Raw genomic sequence first — 22,618 nt, forward strand, 5'->3', positions numbered from 1 at the left:
TATCAAAAATAATATTTCACATAATTTTATGTTAACATTTTATAGAGAGAGAAAGTAATTAAAAGTAATATATATTGTTGATAGCTGTTGTTAATCACAGGTTCAACTCTCTTGGATTTCCTTGGAGTTAGGGCCAAAAGGTTTACCATCCATGAAATGTGGGGAAGTACTCTGGGGTTTCTTATGCTTTCAATCCATGTAAAAAAAAACTAAAAAAAGCCTTATGATTAAAATATTTTACTAGTGTGTTATTCAAAATGAAATAGATGCATAATGGCTAGTGTTTATGCACACACACACACAACCAATGTAGATCATCCATATTAACCTTGTATCTATATAAGCACACAGAGGGATCAAATCTCTAGAAGTGCAAATGTTTCTTCTAGTTTTGATCCCTCTTCAATATTGATAGATCCAAGGTTAAGAAGCATATACAACGGTCTTAAGATTGGGAACTCATTAATGGCAAAGATTCTTAGATAGAACCATAGTTCCTTTCATTCATTTCTATAAAATGAGAGTGATCATGCCTACCATTAATTACACATACACATCAATTTTTTCTTTTTCTTACAAAGGACTGGACTTTATAGAAGATTACAATCTTCTTGGTCCAATAGCTGGGTTGTTTCTAATTATAGTATCAATAATTCTCATACCTTTTGCATAGATTTTGGTGAACACTAACATTAAAAAAAATCAACATATCTACATTTTACTCCTACCTAAACTTATGCAAAAAATTACATAAATTATGGAGAACATAAATTCTTAATAAATATGTTTATTTAACTCAATATTATTGAATTAAATTCTATTTCACAATTTTAACATTGTTTAATATAAAATTGATTATATAATACTCAAAATATAAATTGTATTTTTATTTTTATAGAAAAAAATCATTAACACTTGCAAATTATGCTCTTGTTTTAATTAACTAATTTTTCACTTATAACTCAGGTGTATTATAATAACCTAAAAAATTAAATAATTCTACCCATACACATGACAAAGTTTGACCTAACCTCATACCAATCATATAATATGTATACATTATTCCATAGCAATACACATGACACTTTAATTTAGTCTATATTTAATTTAGAGTATTTAATTATTATGATTATAATGACAAAGTTTGACCTAACCTCCTACCCATCATACAATCTTTATACATTATTCCATAGCAATACACATGACAATTTAATCCATTATATATTTAATCCAAAGTATTTAATTATTATGATTATAATTTTTGTATGTAGTTTCTAATTTATTTAACAATATTTTGTTAAATATAATTTCTGTATATAGTCGTTTGGGTTAGTGTATTAATTTTAGTGAAGATGTTGATTTTTAATTCTATTTGATCTTTTGCACTAGAGGTATTGATTTTGGTGTAGATATTAGTTTCTACTCTTATTTGATTGCTTGCAATAGATGGATTAGAAGTTGTTAATCTTGGGATTGTAAATTATTAAAAATATTTTTCAAGATTAGATGGATGGGCGACAAATAGAAGAAGATTTCTTACACTAGATGCTTTGATTTAAGTGTATATGATGATTTATAACCATATCTGGTTGCTTGCACTAGATGCATTGAGTTTAGTATAGATGCTGGTTTCTAATTATATTTGGTTTCTTGCACTAGATGCAATGATTTTAGTGTAGATGTGAATTTCTTCTAATCCTATCTCATTGCTTGCAATAGATGCATTGATTTTAGTGTAGATGTTGGTTTCTAAGTATGTTTGATTGCTTGCACCAATGCATTCATTTTAGTGTAGATGTGGATTTCATTTAAACCTGTCTGATTGCTTGCACTAGATGCATTGATTTTAGTGTAGATGTTAGTTTCTAATTATATCTGATTGCTTGCACTAGATGGATTGATTTTAGTGTAGATGTGGATTTCTAATCATATTTCATTGCTTGCACTAGATGCATGGATTTCGGTTTAGATGTGGATTTCCAATCTTATTTGATTGATTGCACTAGATGCATTGATTTCAGTGTAGATGTTGATTTCTAATCGCATTTGATTGCTTGCATTAGATGCATTGATTTCATTGTAGATGTTGTTTTTTAGTCCTATTTGATTGTTTGCATTAGATGCATTAGATGCTATTAATTTTGAGAATGTATATTATTAGAAAAATAAAATCAAGATATGTTTAGTAATACATACACACTATTAACAAATAATTAGCTATCAAAATTGTTATACCTAGAATTAAAATGAAAGAGATGTGCATAATCAATCCTCCTGCAAAGTGTAAATTAATTAATCCTTGACAAGATGGTCTCCCTTCTTCATCACCAACTAATTACTCATTGACAATTACACATATTCAAAATCACATATATTCAAAATTACTAATAGAGTAATTCCATACAACAATATATTAAAAATATGTATAAGCAGAAAATGTATATTTATAAACATCAAAACAAATCAAAATATTCTTGAAGGAGATGTGATAATTGTTTGGAGAAACAAATAATGTAAAGATTTTTTCAAGAGTAAGCTTTACCTAGTAAATTATTAAAACTATATATTTTCTAATATTTGAAAGAACAATATTTAGAATTAATTAGTTGTCAAAAGTTGTGATACCTAAAATTAAATTAAATGAAATATATGTGCAATATCAATCCTCTTACAAACGACAAACTATTGACAAGATTGTCTCCCTTCTTCATCACCAACTAATTGCTAATAAACAATTACATATACATATAAAAATATAACACAACAATTGTAACATTCATAAACATTTCCATCCTAATCCAAACACATAAACACACAAACCACTCAAAGTATCCAAATATAGACGTACAAACCATTCAAGGAAAGCAAGACATGCCAAAATAGAGAAAAAAATAATATGGTCATGCCAAGCAAAGAAAATATAATGCGAATTTTGAATTTTATCTCAAGCATATACATAATAATGATAATCTAAACATGTGACATTGTTACCCTGAAGTGGAATCAGCTTAGATCCATCTAACATCTGAAGTGGAATCAACTTAGATCCATCTATCATGAAAATCCCTTAAAGTGTAAATCTTTCCTCAAGTTTTACACCAAAAAATTTACACCTCAAAAAATTTGATTTTTTTAAAACATCATAAATCCAATATTAAATAAATCTAAATTAATATAATTAGGCCGATAGGCCTTTCCTATGCATCAACAATTGTCAACACTTTTATCCTCCTCCGTTGGATCAAGTGAGACACTTTCAACCGTTGATTTGAAGGGCGACTGCTTTTTCCAAATATCAGTTGAGTTCCCTTGTTGACATGGCAAGATATTTTTACTGCTTTTTCCAAATATCAGTTAAATTGCCTTCTTGACATGGCAAGATATTTTCATTGCTTTTTCTATTTCCGCTAGCTTTTGGCAAGCACTGGTATGCTGCTTTTTCTATCTCCGCTAGCTTTTGGCAAGCACTGGTATGCTGCGATTCCGTTTCTTGGGCTTGTGAACGCAGCAGTGCCATTGATTTATTGGGAGATCAATTCGCACAGAGATTCTGTGCTTCACTTTTCCCAAAGCCTCTGCTTCGTCTAAACACACTCTCCTCGATTGGTCCGTCTGCTAATCCACTGATTGAAAGCCACCACCGTTAGAATAAAAGCAGGCATGAGAGTTTCTGGAATTGTAAGAGAAAATGGCTATAACGATGATGGCTCCAGTAATCTTATATCGGATGAAGCCTTCAGATTATGCAATGTTAAAGAAACTCGGAAATCTTCATGGCGCCACCTACTTGTGAACGATTCAAATGCTGCTTTTTCTATCTCCGCTAGCTTTTGGCAAGCACTGGTATGCTGCGATTCCGTTTCTTGGGCTTGTGAACGCAGCAGTGCCATTGATTTATTGGGAGATCAATTCGCACAGAGATTCTGTGCTTCACTTTTCCCAAAGCCTCTGCTTCGTCTAAACACACTCTCCTCGATTGGTCCGTCTGCTAATCCACTGATTGAAAGCCACCGCCGTTAGAATAAAAGCAAGCATGAGAGTTTCTGGAATTGTAAGAGAAAATGGCTATAACGATGATGGCTCCAGTAATCTTATATCGGATGAAGCCTTCAGATTATGCAATGTTAAAGAAACTCGGAAATCTTCATGGCGCCACCTACTTGTGAACGATTCAATCGGAGACGAAGAATCCGAGCTTATTGCTTTGGTATTGGCTGATAATCCCGTCGAAACGTCACCCACAAATCCTCTCTCTCCTATGTCGAGTTTAGCTAACCAGCAGTCTCCTCATTACGATCAGTTTGGGGAAGATGCAGCTACTTTAGCCGAGAGTCAATTGTATTTGAACGAGAAGTCGTCTCAAGACTATAATCTTCTCCCTTCTCTGTCCGACTGTTCAACAGGTTTTACATCAGAAGAAGTGTACAGAGAAATGGTAGAACTCTACAATAACGTAGAACCCGAAGATTGGATTCATGAATTCGGTTATTTAGAGAAGTGAAACCTGTTACGATCAAATGACGCATGGGTGGAGGGAGATTTACACTAAGTTGAGTTGCAACATCGTGCGGAAGGAATGAGCTGTAGACAAATTCTTGCTGGAACACAGTGAATAAATCCGGTGATAGGGAATGCAGTCAATAAAATTTTACAAAGGTTTTCTAAATTGTTCACACATTGTAGGTCTATTGCAATCATATTAAATCCCGTGATAGGGAATGCAGCATATAAATTTTAGGAATGTTGTCTAAATCGTGCACACCTTGTAATTCTTTCGTATTAATGAAAGTTTTCATCAAAGTGGTATTCAAGCGCTTTGTTTATTATTAGTAGAATCATATTAGTATACGTGGGTGACAAAAATAAATTAGTTTCATTTTTCTTTTTTGAAATTAATACAAAAGAGCCCGTAAAATTATTCTAATATAGAGAAAATCTATCAACGTAATTACTCTTAATACCATTTCATAATCATTCCATTAGCTTGAATCGTTCTGCCCTGCTATCCCCATTAATTTTATACGGTCTTTGCTGATGAGTTGATGACGGCCATGTGATCGACCGAGTGGAGAATCATATAATTAAATATTTTAGAAACGTCATATACTCTAGCCGAAGTTTCTAAAATCCTTGTTCATATTACTTTATTACAGTTTGGTAGGGAAAGTGGGAATTGAAGTGACATTGGGAGGCATTTTTAGGCCTATAGGCCTTCCTATGCATCAACAATCGTCAACACTTTTATTCTGATCTGTTGGATTAGGTAAGACACTTTCAACCCGTTGATTTGAAGTGTGACTGCTTTTTTCAAATATTGGTTGAATGGCTTTATTGATTTTTCCAATTCTTTTATGTAACTCTTGAAAATATTTTTAGTGCATTTTTCCTGCCAATTGTTGTTGTTGTTCTTCTTCTTCCCTGGCTTTTGGCATTTATGGCTTTTAGCATTTATGAAAGGCGAAGAAACCGATAATAGCCGCTGCAATATTCGCAGACATTGTATTTAGACATTGTATTTTAATTTGCAAAGGCTCGAAACGTGCACGAACGGCAAGGGATTTCTTAGGTTTGAGCTAATTTGCCAGATGTATGACCTGATCCAAACACATTTCGAATAACCACGGATACCCTGCAAATTTCAGATATTTTCAGAAAAGAAGAGGTGAAAGAAAATAGTATTTTCCTTAAAAGGACTGAATTGTGTAATTTTGCTGGTTCCCTGGTACGAAGAACGTAAATGTTCCTTCGGTTTCACAATTTTCATGGTATTGCAGAAATGTTAACCGGCTTTACACAAAGGAAATTTGCAAATGACGAGATTGGTAGAAGGTGAAATCGTTAGTCTGTCAACTAAAGGTTAATTGCATTGTTTTGATTTGGGAGATTTTTTTGAATACTTTAATTTCAATTCATTATTACCTTCTTCTTTTAGCTTTTTAATTCAAGCAAGTACGATATTTGACTTTGGACGGATCTATATTGAGTTTGTTGCATTAAAGTTAAATTTCTTAGCTTAGAAGTAGTCTTTAACATTGCATTTTGTTATTATTTTTGTTATTTTATTTTCTGGAAAGGCATTCGTTATGGTTAATTAAATATTCTCTTCATCATTTTCTTTAATACTCGGCATTGCATTGGTTTGCTTTGTTTTTTGTTTAAGTTTATTTTTTTGTTGCATGGCCATGCATTTTGGATTTTACAGTGTTTTATTTTCGTTGTGTTTTTCTCTGTTTTAAATTTAATTTATGTTTTTTTTAAAAGAGTGTTTGCATGGTTTATCTTGGCTATTCTATTTTGTTGCTGTTATGTTGAGCAGAAGAATCGATAGAGATGCAATTTTTGATCCATTGGAATGAAATTCTCGAAATTTTTTATGGATAGAAGCACGTATGCTTTTGGTTTTCAATATCTATGGGTTTTATTAATAAATTTGTACAGGGAAAAGTAGAGTGGTAGATAATGGCTATGCATGGAAGCCAATTTTTTCAACAATTTCAATCCATTATTTCTTTATAATGGTGAAGCTGTGGAAAAATCGCAAGGGCTTTAAGAGTAGAGGTAGTGCTTTTATTTTATTTGGCAGTTTTTGCTGAATGGTTTTGCCCTACCTATTAATTTTGCAACAAGGGAAGAGAAGAGTTCGCCATGGAGGGATAATATAAGACGAGAAGCTTCTATTTCTGAATCTGTTTTCTTTTCTCTCGCTTGTTTCTTATTTCTTTATCCATCAAAATCTGCCATAGATGCGGATTTTGTCTCTCAAGTCTTTCTAACACGGTATTTGAATGGCCTACCGTGAATCTGGACAGGTGAAGCAATACGCAAGCCAATAATACGTGTGCAAAAGGATGTTTGTACACCACTTTGCGGCATTCATTTTATTAGGTAAGGTGAGTAGCAATTCTTCTTTTCTCAAAGAGAGAAATCATTCGGTCATTTTCGGTTCGCTCTCTGCAAATTCTATCAACTCAATCATTTCTTGTTTAATTACTTGTTATTTTGCTCAATACCATCAGTTGAATGTCCAAAACCTATATTTATGGAGATGACCCATGTAAATAGGTAGATGAGAATGCCGAAGTAAACAGTTAAGCCGGTAAAGATAAGGGTTAACATTAATTGATTAATTTGGTCAGTATTGTCCTGTATATATGCACCATGGCATTTTTACCTTATTTTGTTGCAGGGAGCTGTAGCTGTTTTGCCTTATTCTTGATATAGCAGGGAAGGTTAAACCGTTTTTGTTTATTATTTCACATAGTTTTAAGTTTTTTGCATAGGGCAGCGATAATTGTCCAATGGGTGATATCGACAAATCACATGGAAGGCACAAGTGTCAAAAGGAAATATGAATTATTAATTTGCAATTTAAAAGCATGGTGAAAAACAAATATGCCAGGGATATTAGGGTTATGTTGGTAGTCAATCTTCAACCAAACTTGAAAAAAAATGTCATATTTAAAATCACAAGGTTGTGTGGCCTTGTTTAACATTTCAAACATCAAATCATCATGCTAATTTCTTGTTTTTTTTTATGCTAATTTAATAATCCTATCGGCTTTTCGAAATTTGACTTCCATTCTCTGATTTGCCTCGAGAGGCTGGGCTTGCAGAGGAGACAATCGAGGCAATGCTACAGCATTATCCTTCCATCAGAGGCATCAACTACGACCTCCCTCATGTCGTGGCCACTTCTCCCCATCTCCCAGGTTACTAACAACACCTTTGCTTCATCAATGGTATATATGCATAACAATCTTATACCTATAAATGTATGTAAATAGGTGTGGAGCACATGGGCAGAGACATGTTTGAAACCGTGCCCTCTCCGGACGCCATATTCATGAAGGTAAGTCTTGAACTTGCTGAGCTATCATGTAATTCAATTAGAATGAGTTGAGAGCACGTTTTGACTATACAATTTGTTTGTGCGATGTTATCAGTGGATCATGCATGACTGGGGCGATGAGGACTATATCAAGATACTAAAGAGCTGCAGAAAGGTGATCCCAGAGACGAGGAAGCTCATTATTGTTGACGTAGTGGTGCTGGACTCTAATCACAAAGGCGATGATAATAATAATGGTGGCCAGAAAGAGAAGCCGATTCTGGATCCTAATTTACTTCTAGTATTTGATCTGGTAATGGTGGCGCACTACTCTGGTGGGAAGGAAAGAACAAAGAAAGAATGGAAGAAGATTTTATTAGAAGGTGGATTTGGTCGTTATAAAATAATCACCATTCCTGATTTCCAGTCTGTGATTGAACTGTTTCCTTCTTGATTATCTGCTCTTTATGGGCTCATTTTTAGTATTTACAATGTTAAAATGCAATCAAATTATTGTATTTACAAAATAAACGAAGATTTATCAAGATCTTATGGAGACATGAAACATCGGTAGCTAGTGATTTTCTTTAGTCTTACCTTGCACTCTTGAGAAGACAATGCGTCAATGGGTCACGGGACACTCCTCATCTCCTTCGAAGACATGGAGGATCCGTAGATAGTGCTGTCCTTTCGTCTTACCTTTCTCTGAGTAGATAATGTATTAACGGGTCAGGGGTTTTTGTTTTTTGTGGTTCTGTTATGGCTCATGAATGGATGTGTTTATGGATTGAAATTTAAGGAAAATATGGGTTTACTATAGCATATGAATGGGATGTATCTAAGCATTGAAATTTCAGAAGTTGGGTTTATTGTGCATATGAAATGGCATGTGTTCATGCTTTTGAAATTTTACTCAGAGAAAAGAAAAGATGGATTTGGTATTGCATATGAATGCAATGTATTCTTCGTATATGCTTGGCCATCTATAGAGGTTTCTTGATTTTGGGTAATTAACTTAACCTCTTGATTTTGGGTAATTAACTTACTCTAAAATGAAATAAGACATTCAATGTGTTCCTTGTAATATAGATATAAACAAAACATCTAAAGAAAAGTAATTGCACAATGATCCAGTCCAAAAAAACAAGGTTTTCCACAAACCAATTAACTCTTCTAGAAAAATTCAACAATTTCAATTTAATAATCCTATCGGCCTCTCTTTGTACCTTTTGGGACAATTGCTAGTAATAAAACCTATAAATATTATTATAACATAAAATTTTCCCGAATTGGAACCGGCATTTAGAACCCTGTCCCCTCGCACGCGAAAAGATCGTAATCATTCATAACGTGAAATTTTACAAGCAAAAATATCGCAATCATTCATTCAATTCAATTTAATCTTTTAGGCAGCCCACTATGGAGCTAAATATTCCACACCCTCTCTTTCTGTAAACGCTGGACTGAAATAACCATATCGCGTTTAAGACCTTGTGAACATCAAATTTAAAAATAATAAAATTGATCAAATTTAATTAATTTTTTATTACATTGCAATATTAGACACTCACTTTCTCATTCTCGATGGTGATTAAGCCACGCAGTTTGGTTCGTTGACGAGGAGAACCGTGACGAATGTTGGAGGAACACCGTGTGTATATGAAATGGCGGTTGAGAGCCCTAAAAACGTAAATATAACCATGGAGGTGAGTAGTGTTCACATTCGAACACATCACAGCTCTTCGGAAGCCCTCTAGCACGTCACATAAGTGTTCAACAAAATTTACCAGTTAAAAGAAATTTAAATTTTGATTTTTACAAGTTCAAAAAAAATTAAAATAATATTATAAAATGCTCAATGAAGCCTTGCCTGTCTGTAGGACATTTCAAAAAATTCCAGTTCTCTGACTAATGTAACACTCTAAACTCTGCAAGAGGTTCTGACAACACTCAAGAAAGTGCAATGGGACGTAATGGAGGTTGTTCATCCATTCCCAGGGCATCACTCATAATGGAAGCACTGATAGAGTTAGCAGTGATGATATGAGGCTTATGTTCACATTCGTTAATAACAGAAGTTTCTTTTCGCATTAATTGATAGCATATGAGAAGTAGCTATGTATTGATATCCGTGAACATGCATATTTGATAGCATATGAGAAGTAGCTATGTATTGATATCCGTGAACATGCATATTTTGAAGGTATCGGAGATTTAAAAGAAACAAATGACAAAAGACAGAATTAAGGATCACTGAGGTAGATTATTCTTAGCTTGTGAATCTTGCCTGCATTGATTTTTCCAATCCCAACCTTACGGTGAGTGCAGCACAAGTTCGCAAGGTATTTTAACTCTCAATTATAATTTTCAACTTTCATTTCCCTGGCTTTTCATTCAGTTCATTGATTTAGGAAAAACCGACTAAAATTATTATGTATGGAATGGTTGATTGATATTTATATAGTCATGTGTAGAACAAGTTTGCAATGTATTTTAACTCTCAGTTTTAATTTTCAACTTTCATTCACTTCATTGATTTAGGCGGAACCAATTAAAATTATTATGTATGGAATGGTTGATTGATCTTTATATAGTCTGTGTAGACTCTGTATTTTTTTATATCATTATTATGTATGGAATGGTTGATTGATCTTTATATAGTCTGTGTAGACTCTGTATTTTTTTTATATCGTCCATCATGTCATCGATGAAGATTTTTTTGGTCTAAGTCTTTGAGCAAAGTCGAGGGCTTTTTGCCCTTCCTAAGGAGGAAATGATAAAATTGTTGCGGAATGAGAACCATCAAGGTTATACTCCGTATCAAGCAGAGTCTCTTAATCTTTCCGTTCAACTGGAAGGTTTGATGTGGATTTTTGTCTCCTTATATTTACTTCTGCTTGTAATTACATATTGCTCTACTCAACTCTGAAAAATCAATCCATTGAAGTATTTCAGTTCATATTTTTTCATATATTGAAGGGGAGTTATGAAGCTTCTGAAGCGTGGACGAAGGAAAGCGATTTCATGGTCCCAATCAATGGCCTTCAACAGGTATGCAGTTCAAATTTTGAAACGATATTTTTTATACTTGTCCAGTGCTTAAAAATAGATTAAAGTGACATTATTGACATTTTTACATCATAACCACAAACTATGTGGTATCTCCATTTTCTTTAATTTGTAAAATTTTATTCTTTCTTGTCAACTCATCATTAACACAAGATTGTTCAATTATGAGATTACCTCATTAGACTTATTGATTCACAATTATTTTTTTCATCTTGTAAATAACTATTACCATCTACTACATCTTTGAGGATGTCGAATATATTCGAGTACTACTGATCATCCTACCGCTATGAAAAAAACTTCCATCCTACCTTGATGAGCACATATTCATAACATTACTTTGATGTTCCACGTAGATATCTTGACATAGTATAATAAGGGCGATAGGGTTCCTTACATTTTCCATGAAGACATCATTACTTTGAAATTCTGATGTTCAACATGGAAATCTTGAGATAGCATAATAAGACTGATAGGGTTCTTTATTTAGGGTTTCTTTTTAGCGAAATTCAGTATATAGACAAAGTAATCTATTTATTAATTTGAATTCTTAATTTATAGTAATAAATGAATACATTCTCATTTTATAGTAATAAATGAATAATTTTTCATTTTATAGTAATAAATTAGTTAAAGATGTAATTTTATCGTGTTTAAAAATAGATTAAAGTGATAATATTGACACTTTTACATCATAACCACATTTTTTGTTATATGTTCATTTTCTTTCCTAATTTGCAACAATTTCTTTCTTTCCTGTCAACCAACCATTAAGACAAGATTATTCAATTTTGACAACCATTCAGACAAGATTGTTCAATTATGAAATTACCCCATTAGATGGTGGTAACTACACTTAGTTATTCAAACGTTTTTTTATATTCTTGTAAATAACTACTACCATCTCTTTTCTATTTTTAGATGATTCCGTGACTGACAACCATAATTCTTACAAAAGCCTAGCATTTCTTCCGTTTGAACTTATTGTAATCAAGCTTACTATTAAGCCTAGCATTTGCAAAATCAAACTTCATTTAAAACTGTGTATTTCTTCTCTTATCTTAAAAATCTTTTTTCTTTACTAACTCTCTAGCTTTTGAAAACATAGAAAGTAATGCTATAAAAAAAAATTGAGAAATAATAAGTGTGCTTCCCATAAAATTATGTAGAGCTTTGAACTGGGCAAAAGTGTTAGAATGAAACTCCAGGGCTATTTAATAACCACACAACATAAGATTGGTGTGCCTACACCGCGAGAACTTAATTTTCTTTTTCTGGTTGGTCTTCTCCGGCTTCATTTTCTCAATTTGACATCTAGGAAATTAGTTGTGTGTGTGGGTGTCCATGTAACTACAGCTATGAAGGGTTTTTAAGTTGATGTTGAAATCATAGAAAAATTAAAGGACATTGTTAATGAAAAGAAACCATATTATTAGAAAAAGAAACCGCATTATTAGATAAAGATATCAACAAAACTTGAATTCATTGTAAGGACCAAATTTGAAAACCATTCTTAAACAACAACAAAAACAACCAACCAAACCATACAACAACAACACTGTAGATGTGTATTACATATTACAATATTTCCTCATTAGATGTGAAAAACTTTCCTTTTAATTACATAATTTTTTGAATTTATCTATAGTGGGACGCCCAATCTATGCTCTTGGGCTGCAGCTCAAATATGGCTAGCTATTGAACTAGCGGTGCTGAGATGACTAATCCAGGCCGGTGCTGCTATTGATTGCTTCAACGGGCATACCTTGCTAGATGGGTGCTTCTCCAATATAAGACGGAGAAATAGTTCTCGTGATGGAACGGGCAATCAATGAACCCTTGTTTGTTGGGGCGTTTCCGAGGAACAAAATTGGGTCGTTTGTTCTAGGTTGGTACTATCATCTAAGCTTTTTTTTGTGAGTTAAGAGGTTTAATGGAGATGAAAGCTTATTGATAGTGTTCTTTGATTGAGCAATGTTAAGAGAAAAGTTCAATTCCCTTGGTTGTTGAAGGTATATATTTATTTTTTTGGTTTGCTTTAGATTGTTTCAAGCTTAACAAAAAAGATAGTATAAATTAGAAACAAATGAAATTAAAAAACTTTTTCCATTATGCAAATAGAAATATATTTTCAATGATGTAAACTCAAATATTTTTGAAGATTATCTAATGATTAAAATAAACATATGGTCATTTTTTTCAATAGAAATTGAGAAAATGTTTGCCTATTTACTAAATTCTATTAAAATTTTATAGTGTTTTAATGTAGCCATTTTTTAAATTTTAAAAATTCAGGTCACCATTTCATTTTGACATTTTACCATTTCATTTTGACCTTTTTTTTATAAAAAGTTTATTTAATATACACTTGTTAATAAAAGTATAATTTTTTTTAAATAACTTTTCATCTTTGAAAAATGAGATAAATTTATACCTTTCCAAATAAAATTAAGAATAACCCTTCAAATTTGATCACTGGAAACCAGATTCACCATCCAAAAGCAAAATGAGAAAGTGACTTACGCAAGTGACATTTGAAGCAAAATTGCAGCTGACGAAAAACCTAAAGGACGTCAAGCCTTCGGTCAGTATTGTGGAAATGCGTGAAGGGTGGAACGCAAGTTGTTTGCAGTCCGGTGGCCCATCACGATAATTATTGTGTAGGAGGACTGGCCCGGTCGTTCGTATAGGATGACTACGCCTGTGGCCCTCTAGCTTGAATAAAAGTCGAAGGCATCCATTAAGATGTGGCGCACTTTCTTTGAATAAAAGTGGAATCCATCCATGAAAATGTGAAGACATACATCAGTCGCTTCTGTGGTTCTTCCAACTTCCCATTATTGTGGTCGTTCGTATAGGATGACTACGCCTGTGGCCCTCTAGCTTGAATAAAAGTCGAAGGCATCCATTAAGATGTTGCGCATCCATGAAAATGTGAAGACATACATCAGTCGCTTCTGTGGCTCTTCCAACTTCCCATTATTGTAGACTTAATTCAATTACTAATAGTCCGTCCATGCCGTGACGGCTGGGACTGATAATAAAACATATAGATATTGGTTTAGTGTAAATAGGTGGTGGAATTTTCTCGAACAAAACTGGCCTGTCCCCTCGCAACTTCCAACTTCCAATTACTGTAGACTTAATTCCAACTTCCAATTCCCAATTATTGTAGAGTTATTTCAATTATTAATGGTCCGTCCATGCCGTGACGGCTGGGACTAATAATAAAACATATAGATTTTGGTTTGGTGTAAAAAGGTGGTGGAATTTTCTCGGACAAAACTGGCCTGTCCCCTCACACACAAAAGATCGCATTCATTCAAACTCAATTTAATTGTTTTGCGGCCCTCTCTTTGTGTTGACTGCTGGAGCGAAATATTCGAGAACGTTATTGAATATTGGACATGTTATTCCGGATAAAGCGAAATATGCCACACGGTATTTCACTCAAACTCGGGGAGCATAATTCAGCAATTAGGTGGAATATGTTATTTTCTACACAAAATTATACGATTTTTTAGACTTGAATTACTATTATCATATTGATTTAAAGTAAGTCAACAATTAAGAGGCTAAAATTATTATTATGATAGTGATTTAAAGTAAGTCAACAATTACTTGGAATATGTAAGTAGGATTTTTAGATTTGAGTTATTATTAGAATATTAATCTAAAGTAATTGGTTTACAACGGGTTTAATTTAAATTAACTTATGGAATTTCAAATAGTTTTAAGATAAGAATTATATTATAGAAAATAAAAATAATTTAAAATAGTTATTTATATGAGGTTTAGTTTTTATTATATTATTCGTTAAAATTTAATAAAAAATATTTGAGAGTAAAAATCACACATGAAAAATAAAAATTATTTTATGAAGTATCTAAATAATGACACTATTCACTATTTTATAAATGGATGGATTATTTTCCCATTCATATTGAAATCTATTTTAATTTTTTATTTAAAAAAGTCTCATTATATAATAATATTTTCACCATGCATATTAATTTATGGAATATGTTGTTCATCAAATTTAATGAAAAACATTTTTTATAAAATTATTTTTCATTAAATTTTTTATACATAACCAATTTAAAATTATTTTTCGTTAAATTTTTTATACATAACCATATTAAATTTGATTATATAAAATTTGTTATTTATCAAGTTTTATATATTTAAAATAATAAAAATGATATAATAATATTGTTATTAAATTTTTATTGTTAAAAAATATTAGTTTAAATGATTTAGTGAATAATTTATTTTCCTAATTATATACATTCAAGTCTTTAATTCATTTCCCTTTTATATAAACTCAAATCTCTAAACATATTATAGTAAACATAACTACACTAATAATATATGTATAAAAAAAAAAAAAACTTCATTTAAAATTTAATATTTTATTGTCTCTAAATAAAACATCTCATATAAAAAAATCTAATTAAAAACTCTAAAATTATATTAAATTTAATTTTCACCATCAATTTTAGAAATGATTTTCCAAAAATTACTCCATTTTACTATTTACTTAAATTTACTATCTATTTAAATTACATTAAGCTAGAAATATATTTATATAAATAAAATTTTATATTTTATTAATTTAAAAATAGATTAGTTACGGAAGAAAATACCTATAAGCGAGACATTTCGTATAAATACCGCCACAAATTAAAAAGTCTAAATTGAATTAATAAAATAAATATCTAAAAATTCAAAAATAATAATATCAATAAAAAATTATAATAAAATAAAATAATCCTAAATATTTTGAACTTTTCCCACCTTATCCTTTGCTAAAACATGATCCGAACGCGAGCCCAATTTAATGTCCCACGGCTCTTCCCCTCTTAAGGTCGTGGAAATTTTATTGACTAAAAATGGCATCTAAAACCCCAGTATCCTCGAAGACGACATATTGACTAAAAATGGCATCTAAAACCCTGTATCCATTAAAAACCAATGTAGTTGTTCTTCGACCAAATATTCCACATCATGTTTCTCTCAGTCGAATGCAACTGACAGCGAGATATTCCATCATCTCTTTATGTAAACGCGTTCTCATTTTCTTTTGTCAAGCAGGAAGCATGATTCAACAGCATTTCTCAATTACATGGAATTTACATGGAATATTATACACGCTCTTTCCTATAAATTTTGGACATGCATCGCATGAATTCTCGGCAAGGAATGAGCTCCAGGGATTGAGTCCCTCTTTGTGCGTAATTTCATTGCTGTCATTTTGTATCATATGGAGATTATTAAGGCTTGTAACTGCGCAATTGTTTTGGTGATCATTAGTTTAGTGTTGCCTTCACAGGCGTTGGCTACGTCTAGTGAGGATGAGGAGATCAAATCGTATATTGTTTACATGGATAAATCCATGAAACCCCATCATTTCAGCCTCCACCAACACTGGTACGCTTCAATGATAGACCGGGTTTCAGGATCCAAATCGGATCCCACTGCTATGCTATACATGTACGATACGGTGATGCATGGCTTTTCTGCCAAGCTGACCAGCACAGGCGCTCAAGCTATGCTGAATATGGATGGATGCTTGGCTGTATTGCCGGACTCTGTCGGTAGGCTTCATACTACTCGGACCCCGGACTTTCTGGGGTTGAGCTCTACTGATGGTCTATGGCCATTGTCGCATTACGGTGATGATGTCATCGTGGGCGTGGTGGATACAGGAATATGGCCCGAGAGCAAGAGCTTCAGCGATCATGGCCTAAGTACTCCCGCGCCCGCGAAATGGAAGGGAGAGTGTGAAGTGGGTTCCGACTTCAATGCGTCCCACTGTAATAAAAAACTCATTGGAGCCCGTTACTTTGTCAAAGGATATGAAGCCCAGTACGGTCGTGTCCACGGAAAAGACGATTACAGATCTCCTCGGGATGCCGAAGGACATGGTACGCACACTTCCTCTACTGCGGCCGGATCGGAGGTGCCTGCTTCCAGCTTTCTTGGTTTCGCCCCAGGGACGGCTAGAGGTATGGCTACCAAAGCTCGATTGGCCGTCTATAAAGTCTGTTGGGCGTTTGACTGCGTAACTTCAGATGTGCTTGCGGGAATGGAGGCGGCTGTTTCGGACGGCGTCGACATGCTATCCATATCGCTCGGCATCGTTAGTGATGCCGCTTATTATGATGATATTATAGCAATTGGAGCTCTGGGAGCGACTGAGAAGGGTGTTTTTGTCTCGTGTTCGGCCGGTAATTCAGGGCCTTATGAGATTTTCAACACGGCGCCATGGATAACCACCGTAGGCGCCAGCACCATCGACAGAGAGTTCCCGGCTCCCGTCGTGCTTGGCAACGGCAAAAGCTACATGGGCTTCGCCCTCAACAAAGACTTGTCTCTGGCCAACGAGCAATTGCCTTTGGTATACGGGAAAACAGCGTCGAGTAAGAAGTATGCAAACTTCTGCATTGATGGAAGCCTTCATCCCGATATGATCCGTGGAAAAATTGTACTCTGTGATCTTGGACAAGTCGATATTATAGAAAAGGGACTGGTCGTGCGACGAGCCGGCGGTGCGGGGATGATTCTGGTTAATCAGGATGAAGATGGAGACTATTCGCCGACCAGTCATAATCTGTTCCCGGCGACCATGGTGGGTCCCAAGGCCGGGGAATACATAAAAGCTTATATAAACACGAGCACAAATCCTATGGCAACTATTAAATTGGAGGGGCTGACTGTAATTGGTAAAGCACGAGCTCCGGTCGTAACAGCATTTTCGTCCAGAGGGCCGAATACCGTCGTTCCGGAGATCCTTAAACCGGACCTGATTGCTCCGGGAGTCAACATATTGGCGGCGTGGACAGGGCACGTGGGGCCAACGTACACCGACAAGGAAAGAGTAGATTTCAACATAATCTCTGGCACTTCGATGTCTTGCCCTCATGTGACCGGCATCGCGGCGCTTATACGCGCTGCTCATCCGGCATGGACACCCGCCGCAATAAAATCGGCTCTCATGACATCTTCCGTGCTATTCGACAACCGCAAAAGCCCTATAAGCGACTCATTCACCGCTTTACCTGCAAATGCCTTTGCAATGGGCGCGGGTCATGTGAATCCCAACGCTGCCTTGGATCCCGGTCTCCTCTATGATCTTGGAATGGACGACTACGTTAGCTTTCTGTGTACCCTAAATTACACAGCAAAGCAAATTCATATTCTGACAAGGCAGGCAACATCCTGCCCCAAATTACTCTCCGCGCCAGGAGATCTGAACTACCCATCATTCTCCGTGGTGTTTAAGCCGCGTAGTTTGGTTCGTGTTACGAGGAGAACCGTGACGAACGTTGGAGGAGCACCGTCTGTATATGAAATGGCAGTCGAGAGCCCTGAAAACGTAAATATAACCGTGCAGCCAACGACGCTCGCCTTCGAAAAGCAAAACCAGAAGGCGACTTATACAGTGACATTTGAAAGCAAAATTGCAGCTGACCACAAACCTAAAGGACGCCAAGCCTTCGGTCAAATATTGTGGAAATGCGTGAAGGGCGGAACGCAAGTTGTTCGCAGTCCTGTGGCCATAGCCTGGACAGTGGAGTGATGAAGAATGAGTGGACTGGCCCAGTTGTTCGTCTGTGGGCCTCTAGTTTGAATAAAAGTAGAAGCCATCCATCCATGAAGATGTAACGCATTTTGTTTTGTTTTTTCCAACTTCCAGTCATTGTAGGCTTACCTTACTCCATTATCTTCTGCATGCTTACTTGTCAATTCCTATTACCTGTAAAATGAAAATATCCTGTTGCCAGTAAAATAAAAATGTGATACAGGAAATGTTGTGAAAGTTGTTAGACTATGCATTTCACTTTATGCGAAACCAATTAATTAGCTTATGCAAATACTTTTTCCAGCTTGAAAAAAAACTTCTGTTTTATATTATGATTAAAACCGTACATATTTATATTTATGATGGACAGATCGCCTTCATAAATCTTCTAACATCTACAATTTGATTACATAGAGAAGTAAATTACATAGAGAAGTAAGCATATCATATAGACATTTGAAACTGTATACTAATATATTAGTAGTAATTATGAATCTATATATTCTTTCCTTCATTAATAATATATCACAAAATTACACTAAGAGAGTCTATAAAACTAGAATGTATTTCGGATCTATCTCGGATCATTTACCTGTCCTGTATATAACTACATTAAAATAAACATTCCTCTTATTTTTTCTATGCCAATATTACAAACACAAATGTGACCAAGCAATTCACTTATTACAAATGTAAAGATGTGAGTTTGACAACTTTCTATATAGGTGGTTTTTATCTTCAATCTCTCTTTCATGAAACTGCAAACTAATTATAAATAAATGCAAACTAATTATAAATTAATCTAATTTTATGAAAATTATAGTTCAATTTCAACTGCTCTTTTAGGTCTAGGTCTCAATCTCGTGAGGTTGTTGAATTCCAACAAAGAGGTAATATACGAAGTCTATCGTATAAGGCACTTGAAAGCCATTATTAACCCATAATATATCATGAGCAAATATTAGTAATAAAAAAACCTCTGTAACACCATGTTCTTGTTTTAATTAATTAATTAATTTTTATTTATTTATTTATTTATTTTCCAAGAGAGAAAAAGCATCATTGTATTATATTGAGACAGTATAAAAACTTCAAAATATACAAAAGGGTGGCTCATGGAGCAGCCACGATAAAAGCATCGAGGACAGATACAACATCATAGGTCCATAAAGAGACAGACCTCTTAACATCACAAGCCAGATCATGACATATTGAACTGAGAAACTTTATAGGCTAACCAAAAGGCATGTCAAATGCATCAGCAAAGGTTTAAACCAAAAACCATTTCAGAAGAAAAACAAAGAAGCATCAGAATTTAATAACCAGGGATAAAGAAATCCTGGACAAAACAGGAAATCTCTTCCTCTTTTACTTCCATAGACCATGACCCAGAGTCTAAGAGCAGACCTTCCTTGGATAGGCAATCAGCTTGGAGATTCTGTTCATGACCAATGAGTTGAATGGAGCAATCTCTCGTGAGTCCCCATAAGAACATTATCTTGTCCATCCATCCTGCCATGTGAGGGCTCCTTATGTGGCAAACACCATTTACATGATCGATCACTGGCCTGGAAACACCATAGATTGAAATAGCCTGAACATCAAAGAAAACACAGAAGGCAAGAAAGCCCGCTAGAGCTCTAGCCTCAGCCATCCTATTAGAGCCTCTTCCTCTGTTCCAAGAAATTAGAAATTGAAGCTTCTCGTCCATGCAAATGAGAACTCCGCAACCGCATATATTTTGTTGTTCAGCTCCGGCAAAGAATGCACTAGGGAACCTGTTGAGGAGACATTCTTTTTCTTTCGTGATTGAATTCTTCATTTTGGGCTGTCTTTTTGGCACTGAATCATAGATGGCGATGATGTGTTTCAGAATAGAATTAAGGGGTTCATTTGAGTCTTTGAAGATTTTACAATTCCTTCACTTCCATGCGCACCATAGCACAATAATAATGAGAAATCGCCATGGCTCTCTTTGCCCGCTCCACCATTCGAAAGCTGCATGGGTAGAAACAAAGCAACGTGAGGAAAACCATAAAGGATAGCTAGATCATACCAGATTTGCAGGGAGGATTTGCATTGGAAGAACATGTGGTAATTGGACGACTCAGCTGATTCGCACATCGAACACCTGCTTGGACCGTGCCAGCTTCTTTTTCTTAAATTATCCCACGTCAAATTCTTGTTGTTGAACAACAACCACGCGAAGCAGATTATTTTGAGGGGGCATCCCGACTTCGAGAGGGCCACAGGAAATTTTAAGCTTGAGTGAGAGACCTTTGAATTGATCATATCAGAGTAAATATCTTTTACCCGGACCGACAGTTGAGCATTTGGCACAATCCAGATTAAGTGATCAGCCGACCCAAAGCATTGAAACCCACGACGACCGAGAGCATCTTTGACAGAATTCCATGACAACACCAGACTCTCTAGCAAACAAAGATCGTTTGCATCCTTCCATAAAGGGGCGGGGCCGTGCCAGGCGAATATGAGCTTGTCCCATGTAAAGATACCATTCCTGTGAAAGAAGGATAGAAGACTCTCGGGAATGGATATGTCTTCGTGACCACACAAAATGGGATCGATACCAATTAATATTCTTCTACCAGAATGGATCCTCCACTTCAGATTCTTTAAAAAGTATTGCTCGATATTCCGAAGACTAAGCCAAATAGCAGATCCATGCTTGGTTCCAATCGATCTTGTTCTGAACCAGTATTCCAGATTTTTACCTTTCATGTATTTCAATTTAACAGTGATACTCCATGGCCCTTCCCCGAAGATACCTCTCCACAGCGATTTACATAGGAGCGCTTTGCCGAAAGCCCTTAAATCCATTAATCCCCAGCCACCAAGGTGCTTGGGTAAAGAGATTCTTTCCATTTTGGCGAGATGGAATTTCTGCTGTTCAGACTTACCACCCCAGATAAAATTAGCCGAAACCTTGTTCATCTTGTGAATGATGCTTGCAGGAAGGTAGAATAAATGAGCCCAATAAACAACCAACTGCGATAATACTGCTTGAGATAATATAATTCTGCCTGCCAAAGAAAGACTCCTATATTCCCATGCCGAAATCTTTTTATAATATCTCTCTATTAACCATTGCCAATTAGTCGTGGAGTATCCCTTAGCTTTGAGCTGAAAACCTAGATATTTAAGGCCATCCTTGAGCGATCTTGTCTCTATAGCAAACAATTCAGAGATCCATTTCACCAATTCCATGTTGATATCATTGTGAAAGAGGGTGGATTTCGCCTTGTTAATTAGAAGCTCAGTGGCTCTTTGGAATCTATCAATAATATCATTTAAACATATCCACGAAACCCTGCAAAGCATTGCAAATATGAGCACATCATCAACAAAGAGGTTGTGCGATATGGAGTTATTTCTGCATATCTTGACAGGGCTGCATCTATTTTCGGAGACCGCTTTGTTTATGTGGACGCTGAGAGAGTTCATTGCTAGGATAAATAAGAGAGGCGAAAGGGGGCATCCTTGACGAAGCCCTCTTTTAGCTAGAAAATAAGAGGAAGGTATTCCATTGATGATGACTATGTAGTTCACATTTTTTACGCATGCCATGATCCACCTGATGGAATTAGGTCTCATTCCAATCTTAGCCAATAAACATCTAATAAACCCCCAGTCTAAATAATCATAGGCCTTTTGCAAGTCAATTTTCAAGATGGCCACATCTAAATTTTTTGATATCATAGAAAACAGACACTCCTGAGTATTAGCCACGGCATCCAAAATATTCCGCCCTTTTAGAAAATCATGTTGATCCTTAGTGAGGAAGGAGGCCAGAGTTTCTTTTATTCTTTCAACAATAATTTTTGTGATGATTTTAAAGGTAATATTGCATAATGAGATCGGTCTGAAATCATGAAAGGATTCCGCATCCACCTTTTTAGGAATTAGAGCAATCAGAGTGGATGTTGTGATGTGGTGAATACTGCCAGACATTCTAGATGCTTCAACTATCCTCAGTAAATCTTGCTTAATGATATCAAAAAAATGAGTAAAAAATTCTATTGTCCAGCCGTCCGGGCCTGGGCATTTGTCCTTTTTAAAGGCCTTCATCACTTCAAGAAGTTCATTCTCTGTAACTGGATGAAACAGGGACTCAT

The 22,618-nt window shown here is 35.0% G+C and overlaps 1 protein-coding gene and 2 pseudogenes across 1 annotated transcript; 2 read left to right on the top strand and 1 right to left on the bottom strand.

Moving 5' to 3' along the window:
- Positions 1-7,630: 7,630 nt before the first annotated feature.
- LOC149230701 (xanthohumol 4-O-methyltransferase pseudogene) lies at positions 7,631-8,282 on the top strand (annotated as a pseudogene).
- A 7,792-nt stretch (positions 8,283-16,074) lies between these two features.
- Positions 16,075-18,779, top strand: LOC149230702 (subtilisin-like protease SBT1.7 pseudogene; annotated as a pseudogene).
- A 1,613-nt stretch (positions 18,780-20,392) lies between these two features.
- Positions 20,393-21,947, bottom strand: LOC149230703 (uncharacterized). Its single transcript, XM_089381394.1, has 2 exons — positions 20,614-21,947; positions 20,393-20,480 (listed from the first exon to the last, which is right to left on the bottom strand). Exons 1-2 carry the CDS (start codon positions 21,945-21,947, stop codon positions 20,393-20,395), a joined length of 1,422 nt encoding a protein of 473 aa, XP_089237520.1.
- Positions 21,948-22,618: the final 671 nt, after the last annotated feature.

Source organism: Pinus tabuliformis, chromosome J, assembly GCF_031772625.1.
Source record: "Pinus tabuliformis cultivar Carrire ecotype Pingquan chromosome J, CPIR1, whole genome shotgun sequence".
Taxonomy (NCBI): domain Eukaryota; kingdom Viridiplantae; phylum Streptophyta; class Pinopsida; order Pinales; family Pinaceae; genus Pinus; species Pinus tabuliformis.